Source organism: Perognathus longimembris, chromosome 21 (genome assembly GCF_023159225.1).
Source record: "Perognathus longimembris pacificus isolate PPM17 chromosome 21, ASM2315922v1, whole genome shotgun sequence".
Classification (NCBI taxonomy): Eukaryota; Metazoa; Chordata; class Mammalia; order Rodentia; family Heteromyidae; genus Perognathus; species Perognathus longimembris.
Window position 1 is genome coordinate 41,934,919 of NC_063181.1, and position 18,810 is coordinate 41,953,728.

General features: G+C 43.4%; 1 protein-coding gene across 1 annotated transcript in view; it reads right to left on the minus strand.

The window, feature by feature from the left end:
- Nucleotides 1-16,240: 16,240 nt before the first annotated feature.
- The window catches only part of Lonrf1 (LON peptidase N-terminal domain and ring finger 1), a 32,973-nt gene continuing 30,403 nt past the window's right edge, over nucleotides 16,241-18,810 (minus strand). The window contains exon 12 of the mRNA XM_048330703.1: nucleotides 16,241-17,600. Within this exon, the coding sequence (XP_048186660.1) occupies nucleotides 17,442-17,600 (159 nt within the window). The 3' untranslated portion in view covers nucleotides 16,241-17,441. The remainder of the gene's footprint in view (nucleotides 17,601-18,810) is intronic.

An 18,810-nucleotide genomic window follows, 5' to 3' on the forward strand; every position in this document is an offset into this window, starting at 1 on the left:
TTCTTTGTTCATCTTGTTCCTAGGGACAATAAGCTGTGGGGTGTGTGTGTGTGTGCATGTGTGTTATAGCTTACATGAGTAGTAGGCTATACCATCTAGGTTTGTGTAAGTATAGTCTATAATTTTAGAATAATGACAACTCTCCTTAATGACAGGGTGTTGTTTTTTTAAAAAAAAAAAAACCACTACTTTTCATACAAAAATGCATGCATATATTGGCAGAAATATTTATTCATGGTTCAGACCCTAAAGAGATGATCAAAGTCTCCTTCTACACTCATGTGAAAACAAGTTCCTAAGAAAGAAGCTGCTGGCCATATCTGAGAACACGCATCTTGTTCAGATGAGGGCAGTGTTTGAACTGTGCGGAGCTTGGATTGACCAAGTTCCTTCCCCTGTGAAGCTGTAACAAATGGGATCTTTTATCTTAGAGCCCACAGCCCCAAAAAGCCATAGACGACAGTACCATCTGGTGGCCAAAAGACTTAGACGTTAGTGAATCTGTCTCCCCCCAAATTCCCACAGGCCACAGAACAAGAACAGGTGCACAGAACAGAGGCCTTCATGGCCAGCAGCCTGTTTTAAGGAAAACAGATGGAAGACGTTCCCTCTCGCTCTGAAGGTTACCCGCAGTCAGAGAACTTTCTGGCACTGTATTCTGTGAAGGGGAAATGAGACAAGGGGGCTGGGTGTACTCAACTGGCTACCATCATCAGACAAGTCAGGCAGGCTCCATCTGCCTGATCTCAGGGATAGAACGCCTGAGATGAGGACTGGGAGATTGACACGCCAAAGGGTGGGAATCTAACCCCCTTCACACACTCTTCCCATGCGTCCATGTCCGGCAAATTCCAAAGCATTGGAGAACATGATAGCCGCACTGAAGGTCTTCAGGGAGAAGGCAGACCACCCACGCTCGTGGTTGGGTCTTTTGCTTAAATATTAATAAACAGCCAGAGGCCATCACACATTGGAGGAAAATCATCATGAGAAATAAAGACCAAAACCAACAAGTGGAGCCCAATGGAGTAGCATGGGTTTATACCTTAGCACTCGGGACAAAACAGGAGGACTGTGAGTTCAAGGCTAGGCTGGGATACAAAGCAAGAAAGACTCTGTCTCAGGAAACAAAAATAATGACTCCCAAATGGGAAGTGAAGAGAACAGGACAGCAGCTGCCAGGAAAGAGCCAGCATTAATCATCAGAAGACAATGTTATGTGAGAGCAAATGAAAATGAGAAAAAAACAGAGTCCATGGAATCTGTTCATTTGTAACGGCTGTTCTATGACTGATGGACATTTAGAAAGTTACATGACACAGGAACTCGGAGAACATTAAAAGTTGAGAACAAATCGAAAGGGGGGAAACGCTGCCTCAGAAAGCAGGCGGACAGGAAGAACGCGTGCCTGCTCTGGGCGTTGACAGCCAGGCCGGCGGCGGGGGCTTCTGTCGCGTGTCCCGGGGACCCGCGTGGGGGGCCTTTCCACACACGGAGGCGACTGCGGTCTAGACGTGCCCTTGGAGTGACTTCTCTATGAGAGGAGCGTCATTTCACCTTAATTTGCATTCGCCTGACTGCTATACAATTGAGGTTTAATTTTATGTTGCTTTGTTTGTCACGGTCCTAGACGCAACATACACACCGCGCACACACGCACACGCATGCGTGGCACGTTGTGTGTATATACATATATGGATCTCAGTAATACATTTAAGTAGACAGTCTATTGCACATTTAGGTTTTTTCCCTATGTTTGACATAACAATGTGCAACAAACGCTCTCAAAAACCTATATAAAAATCTTATTTATATATAGTACTTGTATAATTATATATTACTATTATTATGTATTATTATTATTCTCTACATGGAATGTTTCACTATAATGGAGCCAATGAAGGAAAGTAATACTGGCCCACAGGGGACAAACAAGTTCACACTTTAACAAATACTAGGGAGAAAAATGACAGAAAGTCTTATTATGAAGAGATCTTCATAATAGCATCATATATCTGTACTATATCCACATGCTATGCATATATAATATACATTTATTATGCATACATATAATATATAGTGTATAATACACATATGACTTACATCTCATATAAAATGGTATAGTTATTCGTATACCATTAACATACATCTTCCTATAAGCTTTTCTGGTTTTGCTGACACCAGATTTTGAACTCAGGGCCTCCCATTTGCTTGAGCAGCTAATGTCCTTCTATTTGAGCCACACGTCCAGCCCAGATTTTGCTGGCTAACTAATAACGGAGTCTTGAGTACTCTTTTGCTAGGGCTGGCCTTGAACTGTGATCCTCAGATCTTAGCTTCCTGAGTCACTAGGATTATAAATGTGAGCCACCAGCCCTGAGTTCCTCTGATATATTTTTAATCATCTCTAAATGTTTAATGTATAATGTAAATGCAATGAAAGTAGTTGCTATGCTGTATTGTTCAGGAATAATGACATACATCCCTGTGTGTTCAGAACTGAGGACATTCTTTTTTTAACTGTGTTTTGGGTTTTGCTTGGTTGTATCCACGGGGATGAGCTTGGGTTTTTTTTTTTTTTTTGCCAGTCCTGGAGCTTGGACTCAGGGCCTGAGCACTGTCCCTGGCTTCCTTTTTTGATCAAGGCTAGCACTCTACCTCTTGAGCCACAGCACCACTTCTGGCTTTTTCTGTGTATGTGGTGCTGAGGAATCAAACCCAGGGCTCTGTGCATGCTAGGCAAGCACTCTACCGCTAGGCCACCTTCCCAGCTCCGTGTCCATGCGGGATGAGATGGGGCTGAATGGCTAGGTGTCTGTTGCAGGAATTCATGCAGAGAGGAAATTGTGCCTTCACAGTAGCCTGGAAAGGAAGTCCCAGGGAGCTGCGTAGCCCCGACATTCCTGTACAGCCAAGGGGTGTGGGAGGAAGAGGAGAGGCAGGAATTCAAGCTGTCAGAAAGAGGCGCTCACACCGTGCTACAGACCTGTATTCCCTGCTACTGGAGGAGGCCGGGACAGGAGGATCTTGAGTTTCAAGTCCAGTTAGGCAAAGTTACCAAAACAAAATAGAAACAAAGAGGCTAGGACATGTTTCCCCGGGTGGAGTGCTTGGGCAGCGAGTGCCGGGCTCGAGGTCCAGTGCTCGGCACCAGGAAAAAAGAAGTACCAGGTTTCGTTATTCGATCGTGTAAACACACAAGTGTTCAGAGAGACACGCGCACAGGCCTGCTGGGAGGCCGGGGGAGTGCCTTGTTGTCTTCCTTAGCCCTGTCTGTGCGCGGGGCGTCTAGTCAGTAGCTCCCATGGAGAGAAAGGAGAGCTTGTCACATCTGACTAGCTGACTGCGTACCATCGAAGAGTTCAAGGTAACACACTCGACCCCTCAGATTCAAACACGCGAAGCAAAGAGAAGTCTCCGCCGGATGCGCCTCACCCGGGTGAGGGCCACGCCACGCGCATCCCCAGTGCTGCTGCTTGAAGCTCCAGCGGGGAGGTGGTGTGGTCTTGGTCCACAGGCTGTCATGGATTGTTACCAGTTTGGGTCCTGAAAGCTTGTAGGGATAGTCTGAGATTTATTGGTTGAGTCATTTCTACAGATGAGGGCTGGGGCAGATGACAACGCTTCCTGAGGTATTTTTCCCCACAATTTTCTACCAGTTCAGTACGAAGAAAGCTCCAGTAAGTCTGGTCTGTGTAAAAACCTGTGTAGTGTTAATAGCACAGTGGGGGGTGTCACTTGCTCTCATGTCTCCTCCTCCTCCTCCTCCTCCTGCTCCTCCTCCTCCTTCTCTTCCTCCTCCTCCTCCTCTTCCTCCTCCTCCTCCTCCTCCTCCTCCTCCTTTCTCTTCCTTCTTCCTCTTCATTTTGCTTCTCCTCTGTGTGTGTGAGTGTGTGTGAGTGTGTGTGTGTGTGTGTGTCCTGAGGCTTGAACTCAGTCTGGGCCCTTCCCTGAGATTTTCCGGTGGAGGTACTGTACCACTTGAACCACAGCTACGCTTCCAGCTTGCTTCGGTGGTTAATTGGAGATAAGTTACCAACTCTCTTGCCTGGGCTGGTTTTGAACCACAACCCTCAGATCTCAGCCTCCTGAGTAGCTAGGATTATACACATGAGCCACCAGTGCCCGGCTGTATAGCTCTTAAGAACATGTTTTAAAAACGTAACGTTGCAATTTAAGGTCAGCACGCATGGTGCCCCGTAAGGAGCGAGGCAAGGGGCCATCACCCCCTCAACAATGGCAATAGAATCTAGCTTTCCCAAGGTTCCGCAATTTACTTTTACTAAATTTCCCCACCTTTCTGATCAACAGAACCAGAAAGGAGCCCTGAGTGGTAAATCCTCCTCCCTCCTCCCCACCCCTCCCCCCCACGCCCAACCAGGACAATACATGAACATAGATAGAAAGCTCAGCCTCTGAGCCTCCCGCATGCAGTTGATCACAGAGGCCACTAGATGGCGGTGGTGTGTCTCCACGGGAGAAGGTGGAGTTGAGCAACGTGAAACAAATCCTTAGAAATTGATTCATCTCCAGATAAACAATGGGGGGAAAAATCGGTGTAGATGTTTCTTGACACGTTTTAATGAGTAGATCAGAAAATCTTTAGCTTGGTAGGAAATGCTATATTCCCCATTGGTCCACGGCAAATTCATCTTTAGGATTTTACACGTTAGTTCACTCCATCAAAACATGCATCATGCGCACACATTCCGCGTAGTCCAAAGCTCTCGGTTGGCCCCCGGCGGAGGAGAGGTGCGGTACAATCTGTGATGGTGCAGAACCAGGTGGAGGAAGTTGTTTCTCCCGCAGTCCGATTTTCTTATTTAGGCCTCGGATGAATCGCCTGAGGGCCGTCCACAGGGAGAAGGGTAAAAAGACACCGAAGCCCAGCTGTGAATCTCATCCATAAACACCTCATGCACAGCTGTAAAAAAGTCCAAATACCTGGGTCCCATAGAGTCACCGCCATGTAGATAGTAAAAGCTTAATAAATAGTGGATTGGTTGGTTGCTTCCATCTAATAATTAATTTTGAGATCAAATCCACCTTGGGTTGGTTTGGTTTTTTTTTTCCTAGTGAAGAATATCTTGTTACAAAGTTTTTGTTTCATTTTTGCTGATCCCGAGGCTTGGACTCTGCTGGGTTTACACACCGTCCCTGAGCTTCTTTTGCTCAAGGCTCTAGCACCTGAGTCACAGAACTACTTCTGGCCTTTTCTGTGATTAATTTGAAATAAGAATCTCCTGGCCTTTCCTTCCCAGGCTGGCCTTCAGCCATGACTCTCAGATCTCAGCCTCCTGTGTAGCTAGGATTGCAGGTGTAGGCCAACAGCACCCCAGTGTCATGAGCTTGTTACAGCAGGTCACGTGCAGTGTAGCTCTGTATGGTTACATGTACGTAGAGAAAACCCTGTGTGGAAAAATAGATGATAAAAGAAAAGGAATTTGGTCTCACTTCCTCTGTGATACGAGAGAAACAAAACAATGAGAAACTGAACGTCACCAGAATTTTAAGTTTTCGTTCTTTTAAAGGCACTGTCAAAAAACAAAAGGCAAGCCATGGGCCAGAAGGAAAAAGCCACAGTTTCTAAAGGAGTCATCTCTCGGATATTGAAAGAACTCTCAAGTCAGAAGCCAGTGGCTCACGCCTCTAATCCAAGTTAGTAAAGAGGCTGAGATCTGTGGATTGTGGTTGGAAGCCAGCTCTGACAGGAAAGCATACGTAGCTCTTAGCTCCAAATAATCACACACACACAAAAAAAAACCAACCCTTGAAATGGAGCTGTGGCTCCAGTGGTGGAGAGCTAGCCTTGAGTAAAAAAAAGCAAGAACAACAAAAAAACACCTCTCATAGCTCAGTAGTAAGAAAACTAACCAAATACAAATGGATAGAACACTCGGACAAGTATTTAGAAACTGGATAATGAGCAGGTAACAGATGCTCAGTGTAAATAGTCCGCCATCGTTTACTTCCAGGGAGTAACGGACCCCCAATGGCACAGGTGAATAATTACAGGGTGGGAAGCATTTGCTGTGCGCTCACTAATAATCACATTTGAAGACTACAAAAGATACGCTATACATAGAGTATAAGACAGTTTTCCTGATTTAACTATTATTATAACTGCGGCTCTGGCAGCTTGGTCTGTTTTTGAGGTTTGTTCTTTTTAATTTGGTTTCTGCTAACTGAAACTACATGGAGAGAATAGAATCGGAGTGAATGGCATAAAACATGGGGAAGGAACGATCAGGTGTGCGTCACACGCTGGCCACTGGTAGAAAACCGAGCTAACTCAGCTGATAAGGAAGAAGTATTTGTGTTGGCCGAGCATTCCAGAAGGATTCAGCCGAGCCCCTGTGGCTTGGGGCCTGCAGAACATCACTGCAGGAGGGCGTGCCAGAGGGGGGACAGGACGCCTAACGGACCCCCCCCAGGCCTCGGGGCTCCAGGACCTTCCAGTAGCACCACCGGCTGGTGGGGGACCCCGCTTTCCAAGCCTGGGTCTTTGGGGAGCACTCACGGTGCCTGCCATCACACCCATGCCTACTGCAGCCCAGGTGAGCCAGGAACGAAGCGGGGGGGGGGGGCCTGCGCTGCGGGGGGAGGGCGTCTGGTGGGCAGGAGGGGGGCAGCAGGCAGCCTCTGAGGATACACAGCACCTCACCCCTGACCTCTGAGCCCTGGCAGCCACGCAGGCCTCGTGGGGCCCCTGGAGAGCAGCAAGCTGGAGCTGGAGCTGACCCGCTGGGCTGCGTCCTGCCCTGGACAGGAGCCTCCCCAGGCTTCATCTGGGCCTCCGGATGCCCCCCAGGCTTCATCTGGGCCTCCGGATGCCCCCCAGGCTTCATCTGGGCCTCCGGATGCTCCTGGCTCAGCCTCCCTGCGCTGGAATCGCACTGGCGTGCCGCCACGCCGGCCTGACACTGGTCACTTTCAGAAACGATGTGCCTCCTTTCATATTTTGATCAGAAATTCAAATAATAGCAAAACGCTCACTTGTCAGCTTACCGTAAAGTATTTTAGAATAAGATAGTAAAATGTGTTTAGTTGTGCACACCTGACTACAGAGGATATTGGTTTGATTTTTACTAATATTCATATCTTCAATAAAGTGAATAGTATATTTTAATCTTTTAACTTATAGTTCCATCCGTTTCCCTTCCAAGGATAGTTTGCTCATAATTTTTATGCTTCAAATTCTATGATTTATGATGTTCCTTTACAACGGGAATGTGTGTATAAAATCTCTATTAATCCTCTAGATTAAAGACACGCAATGAAGTTATCAACCTAGAGCTGGTCAAAGCTCTTTAAATACATTGTAAATTTTGATAACCGATATAAAAAGTAAAAATGTATTGAGAAACCATCCACTAATAGAGGTTTTTCCCATTAGTTGTGTCCAAGGACAAATATTATTTATTCATTGACATAGGTTCAGTAGTTATACTTATTTTTCATTTTAAAGCTTTAAACCCTGAGTATATTTACAAGTTATTTCACATCTGAGTACAAGTACATGGGAAAGGAAAACGTTTTTAATACAACCATGCCACTGAATCCTTACTACCACTTCTGATTTAGAAGGCCTATGATATCATCAAGTATAATTTTAATGGTCACTAAGCTGACAACTTGGACCAGCTTCTATTCTCTAGGAAGTGTAGAATTGTAAGTCATCCGATTTACAAAGTATCATTTAAATGTAGGTATGACAGTCATGCTTTTTCTCAACCCCAACATCTGAATTGTCTGTGGACGAGATGGTTTGAAATGGAGGGGGTGATAGATGTGCCCCTTTTGAAAAGGGGGAGGAAAGCTATTTTAAGACAAATGGTCCTGAACGCTTTTCCCTTCTTCACGGCTAGTCTTGATTAGGTCAGTTCTGGGTAAAATCTCCCGTGAACGTTGAAGACATGAAAAATACATTTCCTTGAAACGACCCATCCATCTCCCTCCCACTTGACAGACTCCTTAGCTTTCAGGTTACACCTGTGTCAGGGTGTAAGCCACCAATGTAACTAAATCAAGCTAGAAAATAGGAGACGGTGAGAAAAGGGGAGAAGTAAGACGATTTCGGAAGCAGATAAACATGGTATTAGTAAATGGCAAAACTACAAAATTCCTAGGGAGGTGGGGACGCGGTTAATTAGGAGAGGCAACCTGTTTGAGAGATTGATGTTCACTTTCAGCCGGATCTATTCAGGAGATAAATATGGTTCTGACACTTAGGAAAAAGTTCTGTGCTAGAAACGACCTGGAGCCCCATCTTTTAGATTAAGTGGAAGCCATACATGAGATTGAGATTCCTGAAAGAGAACATTAAAATTAGAATTAAAAAAAAAAACATTTTATTTCCCCCTATGGTATGGGAGCCTAGGTCTAATTTTACCTTTAATTTTCCAGAGTCTCCAGATAATGTAGACTAGTGTCTGTGTGTCTAGTAATCGATACGGAACGTGAATACAGCGCTAGTGACGGCAGTTAAGATTTGTGCAAGTGCACGCCCCAATTCCTCTCCAGGACTCGTGCACACCTTGATACGATTCTTTTTTTTTTTTTTTTCACTGTTTAAGGAATTTTATTAAAGCAAGAATTTTATAATCCAAATTACGTTTCCTTGCACGGTTATCAATTCTGTTACTTACAACTGACATCCTGAGCTATTCCACAGTAAAGAATTACAAAATTAAAGAAAGGAATGCTTTAAATTTTTGTACTTTGCTGAAAAATCTTTTTCCCAAGGTCTATAAAACATTAATTTGTTTTTATATTTTACTATTTTTTGTAGCTTTTTGTTGTTGTTGTTGTTAGCTTACAGGGGAAGTTTCTAGAACTGAGAGAGCATATAAATACCTTGATTCTAGCTAGCTGCTTTTATTTTCAGGGCCAGTGTGAACTAACACCTTTGTCCAATCACTACGGGAAGACACACAATGGAAGAGTCCAAGGATTCCTGGCAGGGCTTATGTCTTAGCATTTCTTCATTATCTTCCCAAGTCCCCTAAGAAAAAACAAGCACAGAAAGGAACCTCCCGGGCAGCTCTCTCGCTGACATTTCCCAACAGAGGGTGGAAAGTTCTGCAGTGTATCATACCAATTCCGAATTATTTTTGCCTTTGAAAAATGTCCTTTTAGGATAACACTGATCAAGAGTCATTGTACTCATAAACAGACAGGTTGAATTGCGACTCTTTTGAATAACTTCTTAAAGATAGTTATTTTCAATGTCCCTTTATTTTGATAAGTGATTGCAATGATGTTCTTTTTCTTCTTTCCCAAATCAGCGTTTCCTTCTTCTCTTGTGATTGTCACTTGGTTTTTGTTTGTTTTTTTTTTTGCCAGTCCTGGGCTTGGACTCAGGGCCTGAGCGCTGTCCCTGGCTTCTTTTTGCTCAAGGCTAGCACTCTATCACTTGAGCCACAGTGACACTTCTGGCCATTTTCTGTATATGTGGTGCTGGGGAATTGAACCCAGGGCCTCATGCATACGAGGCAAGCACTCTTGCCACTAGGCCATATCCCCAGCCCTCGTCACTTGGTTTTGAAATCCCTTGATCTCTTTTTCCTCTTCGTATCTCAGTGAATTGGGTTGAATTTCTTGAACTAATCACGGACTTCCCTTCTCCACAGCCATTTGTCTGTTTCTCTTAGTTCCTACACGGTCACATAATACATAAGAGTTTCAGTTGACTAGTTTAGACGTGCAAGGTATGTTGCCTTCCCTCACTTCTGATTCTAGAATAAGAACTTCAGAAGGATTATTAGCAGTTTAAAAACCATCTCTACTAAAACAAAGGTATACAAGAGCTCTAGGTTTTTAAAAATCAGAAGTCTTAGCTGAGTGCCAATGGCTCACACTTGTAGTCCTAGCTACTGAGGAGGCTGAGATCTGAGAATCAGAGTTCAAGGCCAGCCGAGTCAGAAAAGTCCCTAAGACTTTTCCACCCAAAAGGCCAAAGTGGAGCTGTAGCTTAGGTGATTCAGTACTAGCCTTGTGCAAAAAAGCTCAGGGGCAGAGTCTAGGCCCTGAGTTCAGTCCCCAGGACCAGCACACACACACACACACACACACACACACCACACACACACACACCCCAAGTTTTGGGGCCTACAGGTGTAGTTCAGTAGTAGAACACTTTCCTAGAATGTGTGAAGGCTAGGTTCAATCCCTAGCACCATAAAAAGGCCTTTAAAAAATAAGTCTGGTTGTGTATGACTATCCATTTTGCCAATACACAAAGTCTCTTGACAAGCCTGGTACTTAGTTGTTTCCATTCTTTGGAAACGTGGAAGCTGAAGAATCTGGAATATTATAGCTTAGGGTCTCCATCTTCTTAGTTACATCAGAAAGCTACCTTTCCTTCAAAATCTTGCTAACTGATCAAGAAATGCCACTGAGCAATTGCCTACTTTCTCAGACTCAAAGATCTGTGCCTCAGAAATCTATCACTAGTTCTCAAATTACTGCGTTTCTTTTGGCTTAAACTCTTGCTTTGCTTTTCCATTCATAGCTGGCCTTCTACCACTTGGGCCACACCTCTATTTTGGCTTTTGGCTTGTTAATTAAACATAAGGGTATCTCAGATTTGTCTGTACAGGCTGACTTTTAACCTTGGTTCTTAGAAGTATAGTTATGAGCCACAATGCCAGTCTGAAATAACCTGGATAGTGGGTATATAATGAGAATACAAACATCTCAATTAATTATTCTGTCACATATCCTAATAATGTAAAATTTTAGTTGCATATCTTCATATAAACAAAGTTGACCTTACCTAAGAGCTTTCATGTGGTAAAAAGTGATTGTTTTATGTCCTAATTCTGACAAAAACAGTAATGTTAGACACTGCTGCTATATATTCTGAGTACAGATTTCTAAGATGAAAAGTTGAGACATGAAATAAAAAGCAAACCTGAATTCTGTAGTCTCCAATTTCCCCATCCCTCCTTATTCAACACCTAGACAAAGTTATTTCATCTACACATACGTCAACAATTGATGCAGGCTAAAGATTTGTAGCTAACCTCTGAAGGCAACCACAATTCTCACACTTGTCTGATTAGCAAGAGTTGTGACGTATTGTGTAATGAGTATTGAAATTTGCCTGGCCTTCTCATTTCCTGACAAGTCCTTGATCTAGCCAGTGAATGCTGAAGAGAGTCGAGTGCTATTAGGTAATGGCACAGAATTTGTTATTGTAGAGGTTTGAAAGTCTCAGGTTGTACAGCATAGAACATTCTTCACTTTCAGTGCTTTTGTATCATTCCTCTCTCAGTGCGCATTTGTCTAATAATTTAAAAGAACTCCATCTTAAGAGCGTCACTGTTGTAAATTTCTAGTAATAAAGGCTGTCTCTTGTTTGAGTACCTATTATTCAGTTGCATATTTCTCTACATTGTCTTCAGTTCCCATTTGGAAAAAGAAGAAACTGAGGCCCAAATAACTAATAAAGGATTTAAGATTAAAATTTCATTCTTTCGCTACCTCCAGTCAAACTAAGTAATATGCTCAGAGATAGAGGGCCTTGGAGTAAGAACATTGTACAGCATTGAAGGTCCTGATCATAGTTTGATTGTAAAGACACCGTGCTTACACAGTGCTTACACTTTATTTTCTACACTATCCCCATTCCAAAAAATTTAAGACTATTCTAATTTCAACAATCTAACACTCTTTCTCATGTTAGTTCACACATTCACTTCTCTTCCTATTGTTGAACAGGGAGAAATTCATAACCATATTCAGTAGTTTTTTGGTTTTTTTTTTTTTTTACACCATCCTACTGTTTCCAGTTTTAGACCATCAAGTTTTTATGCCGGAGATATATTTCTCAACGTAACTATAACATATATAAAGGCTGTTCTATTACAATCACAGATGGTGCTGTATAATGGATTCACTTTAGATTCTTGTAGAAGAAAATAGGGTTTCTACACAAAAATATATTCTTCGATCTTACCAATTTCATTTTTGACTATCTCCAAATCTTTACTTCCACACATATCCCCAGGAATCATGGTAGTACTGATTCTGAATTACACGTTTCTACACATTCTTTAATATTTTTGTTGCCTGCTCAGCTGATACTCTACCCGCCTGAACTATGCTCCAGCATGGCTTTGTTAGTTTTTAATAATTGATTAGTTTATTGCCAGTGATGTACAGAGGGGTTACAGTTTCATATGTTATGCAGTGAGTACATTTCTTACCTAACTTGTTCCCTCCTCCCTCCTTCTCCCCTCACCGCCCCCCCTCAGTCATGCGGTTTTACAGCATATAGTTTTGTAAATGTTGCTGTTGCATTGCTTCGTCTCTTATCCTTTGCTCTCCACTTTGGGATTCCCCCTTCCCTCCCCTAGTTCCAGTACACGTATCTACAATCCCCAGGGTACAGCCATCAGCAACCGTGACATCAAAGACAAAAAAGAATGGCATCATTTGGCTTTGTGCTGGTTATTCTGGAGATGTGCCCGCAGGATCCTCATCCCCAGGGGGCTTCAAACCGCCATCTTCGTCTCAGCCTCCTGAGTAACATGGCTCTGCCTTGAGCATCTTCCAGTACGTGCTTCAAAACTCACGCTATGGTAAATGCAGCGAACAGTCGCTCTGGCAGCTTTGGTGTGGCCTTGTGTGTGGTGGTTTGGGACCTGCCCAGGCGTGGGCTGGCTGGGTCAGAGGGAAGCCCCGTGCCCCCTGCTGAGGAGCTTCCCCACTGCTGGCTAAGCCAGTTCTCAGTCCCACCAGCCGGGTCCTAGCACTTCCTTCTGGCCACACCCCCCGGTATGCGACTTGTTTTCCTCCATCATGGCCATTCTAACTGGGGTGAGGTGGAATCTCAGTGGGGTTTTTATTTACATTTCTCTCACGGCCAGAGATGTTGAACATTTCTTCAAGTGTCTATTGGCTATTATTTACTCTCCAGAGAGATCGCTTTTTAATTCTTTAGCACAGTTGTTAATGAGGTGGTTGTTTCTGTGAGGAATTATTTTTTTTTGGGGGGGGTGTAATTTTTTGAACTCTACGTATATTTTAGATATGAGGCCCTTGTCTGCTAGATAGCTAGTGATGATCTCCCGGATGCTTCTCAGTAGATGGATGCATCAAGAAAATGTGGTGTAGATACACAATAGAAGTCTATGCTTCTACCAGAAAGAATGACACCAGCCTATTCATAAGGAAATGGAAAGCCTTGGAAAAAACCCTATTAAGTGAAGTAAGCCAGACCCAAAGAAACATAGGCTTCATAGTTTCCCTCATTTGTAATAATTAGTACATATCTAGGATAGTTCTAGCAGAATCACAATAACTCAATAGCTGTGTACATATGACCATATAAAATTATGCTAATTGAAATGAATTCCACGATATGGAAAAAGCGGGTCTTTTTTTAATGTGCTGTGTGAAGTTATTTTTTCTTTCCTTTGGCTTATCCCCTGTTGACACTGTTTTTTATTTTGGTACCCTGTGTCTTGTATATGTTTATTTTTATCGAAGGAAAGGGAATAAGAAAATTTTGAGACAAAGGACAAAGGGTGAACCAATGCAACAGCGATACTCCTAAGACACTATGTTGGAAAAGAACTTTACAACTTGGTTGGAAGAGGAATGGGGGGGATGGAAAGTGGAAAACAAGGCAGGAGGTAACAATGGTCAACAAGAAATGCACTCATTGCCTTACTTATGTAACTGTAATCCCTCTGTGTATCATCTTTACAGTTACATTGTAAAAAAAGAAAAGAAACACGACATGCAAAACAACTCATCTGCTGGCCAGGAGCTGGTGGCTGACACCCATAATCCTAACTACTCAGGAGGCTGAGATCTGAGGACTGAGGTTTGAAACCAGGCTGGGCACAAACGCCTGTGAGACTCTCATCTCCAATGAACCACCAATAAGTGGGAAATAGAGCTGTGGCTCAAATGGTAAAGTGCTAGAGCACAAAAAGCACCCAGGTCCTGAGTTTAAGCCCCAGTACCAGCACCAACCAACAAACAACAAAAAATATACATGCTGTAATTCCGCAGCTGTAAGTGCACGCATGACATAGAAAGCCTGGAATATCAAAACCAATCCCACACCCTTCGCTTGATATGACAGTAAAGTGGAGCAAAGTCATCCAGGTGCAAAGTCGGCCCCATCACAGCGGATGTGTAAGTCCTAGACAAATTCCTTAACCACTTAAGTGTTTGTTTCCTCACCTAAATAGTGCCGCATTTGCAGGACTTAAGTGGAAGTGGAACTGTAGACTATATGGTAGAGGGCCGGACTTGAGTGTAAAGAGCTACGGGACAGTGCCCAGGTTAGGAGTTTAAGCCCCGATATCGGTACACATACATAAATGGTTAAAAATTGTGTAAGTGTTGGCATTTAAATATTATCTTAGGAAGAAATAGTATCCTTAAATTCACATTATGGCATCTGTCTTTGCCAATCAATGCCAGAGAACCGTCATTTTACCTATAAGCTTGCTTTAACTCTTTAAAATGGGTGATTTTGGTCCCTAAGAATGCATATAGAATATTTTATTAGGCTTGGCTGAGATAAAATTACTTGTGTTACTTATTTCTTCCCTTCTGCATGACATAAGAAACTTCCATTTGGTGGATGTTAAAAATTTGAATGTTTCTTATCCATGACTCAGTTTTTCTTCGTTTTTTGGCACTTAGTGGTATGTTCTCAGCTTTCTTAATCCTGCGCCTCGTTATTTGGCACATCCAGTCCTGTGGCTTGCTCAACTGCAGACCTGATTTTTATGATTAATTCATTGATTCAGCTTCTAATGGTGACCGGGACTGACTGAGGGACATTTTTGACTCTGATCATTTGGGAGTTTACAACATCTTCAAACTCAGTGTCCTCAAACACAGTGTCTAATGAGTTGACCTTGCTCATTTTTCTTACACGTCTGAGATCTGTCTATCGTGTGTCTAAGATCAACCATGTGGGGTCATTGGTTAGTTTATGGGATTTTGATCTCACAATGCATGAGATTTCACTTGATTTCCTGTTTTAAATTTAGGGAGGAAAGAAAGCCAAAGACTCTTGCTCAATCTCCGCCTCTTGCTTTTGTGTGTGTCTATGTGTGCTGGTCCTGAGCTTGAACTCAGGGCCTCGGAGCTGTCCCCGAGTGTCTGTGTTCAGGGCTAGCGTTCTACCACCCGAGCTGCAGCTTCACTTCTGACTTTTCTTTAGCAGCTAATCAGAGAGCAGAGTCTCCCGGGCTTTCCTGCCAGGACTGGCTTTGAAGCTCCATCCTCAGATCTCAGCTTCCTGAACAGCTAGGATGACAGGCAGGAGCCACTGGCGCCTGGCTTCGCTTGTTCTTTAGCTGGTCCGTCCCTATTTCACTATGCTCGGTGGTCAGCCTACGTCCACTTCAACCTGCCAGGACCGCTGGACAGCAGTCATAGCGCTCAGGAGAGGGTGTATTTGTTTCAATCACTCCTTAAGCGTTGCTAGTAAAGTACAAAGGAAACAATTATGGAGTTTAGATTTCTCCTAACTGAAAGCATATGAGTTGGGTCATAACAGGAAGAACTGGGCCTGTACACAGGTAGGTAGTACATAGCAAATAGCTACTTTGGCTTGAAATGCTGAATGCACAACAGGACATAGGCTATAAGGTGAAAGGAGAAAACAAGACAAAACAAAAAAAAAACGGATTCTTCTGCTGTCTCTCTCTCTCTCTTTTTTTTTTTTTTTTTTTTTTGGCCAGTCCTGGGCCTTGGACTCAGGGCCTGAGCACTGTCCCTGGCTTCTTCCCGCTCAAGGCTAGCACTCTGCCACTTGAGCCACAGCGCCGCTTCTGGCCGTTTTCTGTATATGTGGTGCTGGGGAATCGAACCTAGGGCCTCGTGTATCCGAGGCAGGCACTCTTGCCACTAGGCTATATCCCCAGCCCTCTCTTTTTTTTTTTGATAAAGTAGAATACACAGAGGGAAAAAATTCCAAAAATTCACTCTAAAGATATGCAGGCACAACTGTCAAAAGTTTCCCAAAATTAGGATCAAATGGTAAACAAGGCCTATAAATTATATGGAAACCACTTAATCCATATTATTGTGCATACACTTGTCCATTAGATACTGAAGATCTATCTGCATACAACACCAGGAACTCTTTTTGCCACCTGATACATTCCTGATACCTTGTGAGGAATGCATAGGTAAATTCTTCATGTGTTCTAATTACCTTCTTAGCAGGCATTTAATAGTCTTTCTTGAGATTTATCTAAAATTGAAGAAAAAAATTATGAATTTAGCTTTTATTCAAAATTAAATAAGCAAAAGCAAAAATTTTAAGAAACGTTTACAAAGTACTTACATAAAAGAAAGTTAATCGGGACAGTCACAAGTTTGCAACACATAATTACAAAAGTATCTAGGGCAGCATGAGTACTCTCCACACCACGCTACAGGTGGCGACTTAACTATGATGTGAGTAAGGCATACCTAACATCTGCACCAAGACCAGAATTAAGAACACCAACTCCAAGGGCTTACCTCCACACTACGCTTCTTCTCTTCCCTCAGATCCTTAGTGAGTTTATACTACGCCATTTTTTAAACAAACACATCATGTCAAACTATAAATTACATAGATGGGCAGTTAATGCAGGAAGCCCCCTAAAAATGTACAAGCTAACTGGTACTGAACCAAGTTCTCCACTTACCTTTATGTACAACTAAATGTAAACCATATTTTCACAGTTTTAAGTGTTATATGAATAGATGCACAGTACCATGTCAGGTTTGCAATTGTTCCTGAAAACTGGCTCTAGGTTTTGCATCCAGTGCTTGCTGAGCACCGGGATGCACGAATGTACATAAACGAGAAGCTGCGTCATAGTCAATGGTCAGGACAGTTCAGCGAGAGCAGTATTTCCAACAAAAAATGATACTCGGTACCATAGGTTACATACTTGTGCAAAGAAAAGCATTAGGACAGATAAATCTGAGGCAAATTCAATTTGCAAAACCTTGTATCGCTACTGTTGTAAACATGGGCAATCAATGGCCCTCAGCAAGTTCTGCTCTCTATGGCTTTGTTTTTTCTTTTAAAATTTTAAAGCCAGAGAAAAAGCACACATACTACCCACACATATGAATGCACACACACGCGCGCACGCGCACACACAACCACTCACACACGCTACACACACACACAAAGTATTCAGTCCATTTTAGAATATGATACATAGTGCAACTTCATCACAATGGAGAGGTTTGACACACATTCGGTGTGTGTTTTACTGTGCAAGTTATTAGTGGTCTAAATCCTAGTTGCAGGTATTCATTTGCAGATCCGAGACTCAGGAGGTCGAAGGGAATAAAACCATTCCATTTCACTTCTTAAACCAGCACTGGGTGTGCAAAGGCAGCGGATAGTCTGGCCATCAACACAGCCAGATTAGAGTAACTTTAAGATCCAAGCACAGTTACTTAGATTGGTCTCTGGAGAAATAGGTCAGTATATGCTGTATCTTCGTCAAGCGCTCCTCCAAAGACTTCATTGCCAACACTGACAGCTGATATCGAGGGTCTACAGGAAGAACGGCGAGAAGCCACCAACACCAAGCTGGTCCATTCGGGGCTGCCTGAAAGTTAAAACAAAAACAACTATTTATGTAACAATAACAAACCACTGAAGAGCTACTTACACTAAGCATTCGCCACCTGCCAGGTGCTGTCGGAAATCCCCTTAACAATCATGTAAGGCAGGCTCTTCTTATGCCCGACAGACATGGGGAAACCGAAACTGACAAGTAGAATGCAACTGTCCGAGACTCCGCAGCCAACGCTGGCTCCTCTAGGGCACCGCCTTAGGGAACGGTCTCTGCCCCAGGCCCGCATGGGGAGCAGACACGCGTTTGTGCTGGGAGGCTGTTTGGTGCAGCGCAGTACACTTAGGAGCATCACTATTCACTAGATACCAGTGGCATCACCCCCGCTGTGGCAGTCAAATGACCCACGGGAGCAGAACTGTTTGTGGCTCAACAGCTTCCTTTACTATATAACTCTTTACTATATAACTCTTAGAACTTGTGGAAAAGCTAATTGACACCTAAATATTTTTAACAGCAAAATAGTTGTGAGATCCTAAAAAAAAAAAAGAGTAAAGAAAAAAAGCTTCCAGTTTAGTTGAAGAAATAAACTTATCTCCAGGAAATATTTCTGTGTGGTACTGCAAGGGCTGACTCGTGGCCATGCAAAGAGGGAGGGGTTTACATGAAAGGAGGGATGAGCTGCCTTTACTGTACTGAACTGTTCTTACTGGACCCGAAACGTGAGGCTTCAGGATGACAAAAACAACAGTACTGAGTTCAGTAAGCTCCCTCTCGATCCAAATTTAATTTCCATACTTCCAGACACCAAACACTACATTTCCCAGAATCTCTTCCCCCAATGTCTCCAGGTGAGGTTTAGTCAGAGATGCATTCTTGGTGTGATGCAGAGACTGGAACAGAGGGGCTCATTCTCTGGATCCTACGAGGAACGTGGGTACGGTCTCCACCTGCTGCACTGCCGCAGGCAGACATCCTCGTGGGGAATCCCCGGGACGCTGACGTTCTTGAGAAGCACGTGCTTTGTGGTGAGATGTCCCTGACCGCCACTCCTCTAGGTCTCCAACTGCTATCTGAACTCTGCCATCTACAGGAGACCCTTCACTTCTGTACGTGGAGCTGATGGTTTTGTTTTCAGCTGTCTCCATCAGTTTAATAGATAGCAACATCTCATTTTTAATCTTTCATCTCTTCTTCTGAAAAGCCTCAGAGAAGAACTTTCCCCTTTCTGGTCTCCCTCTCA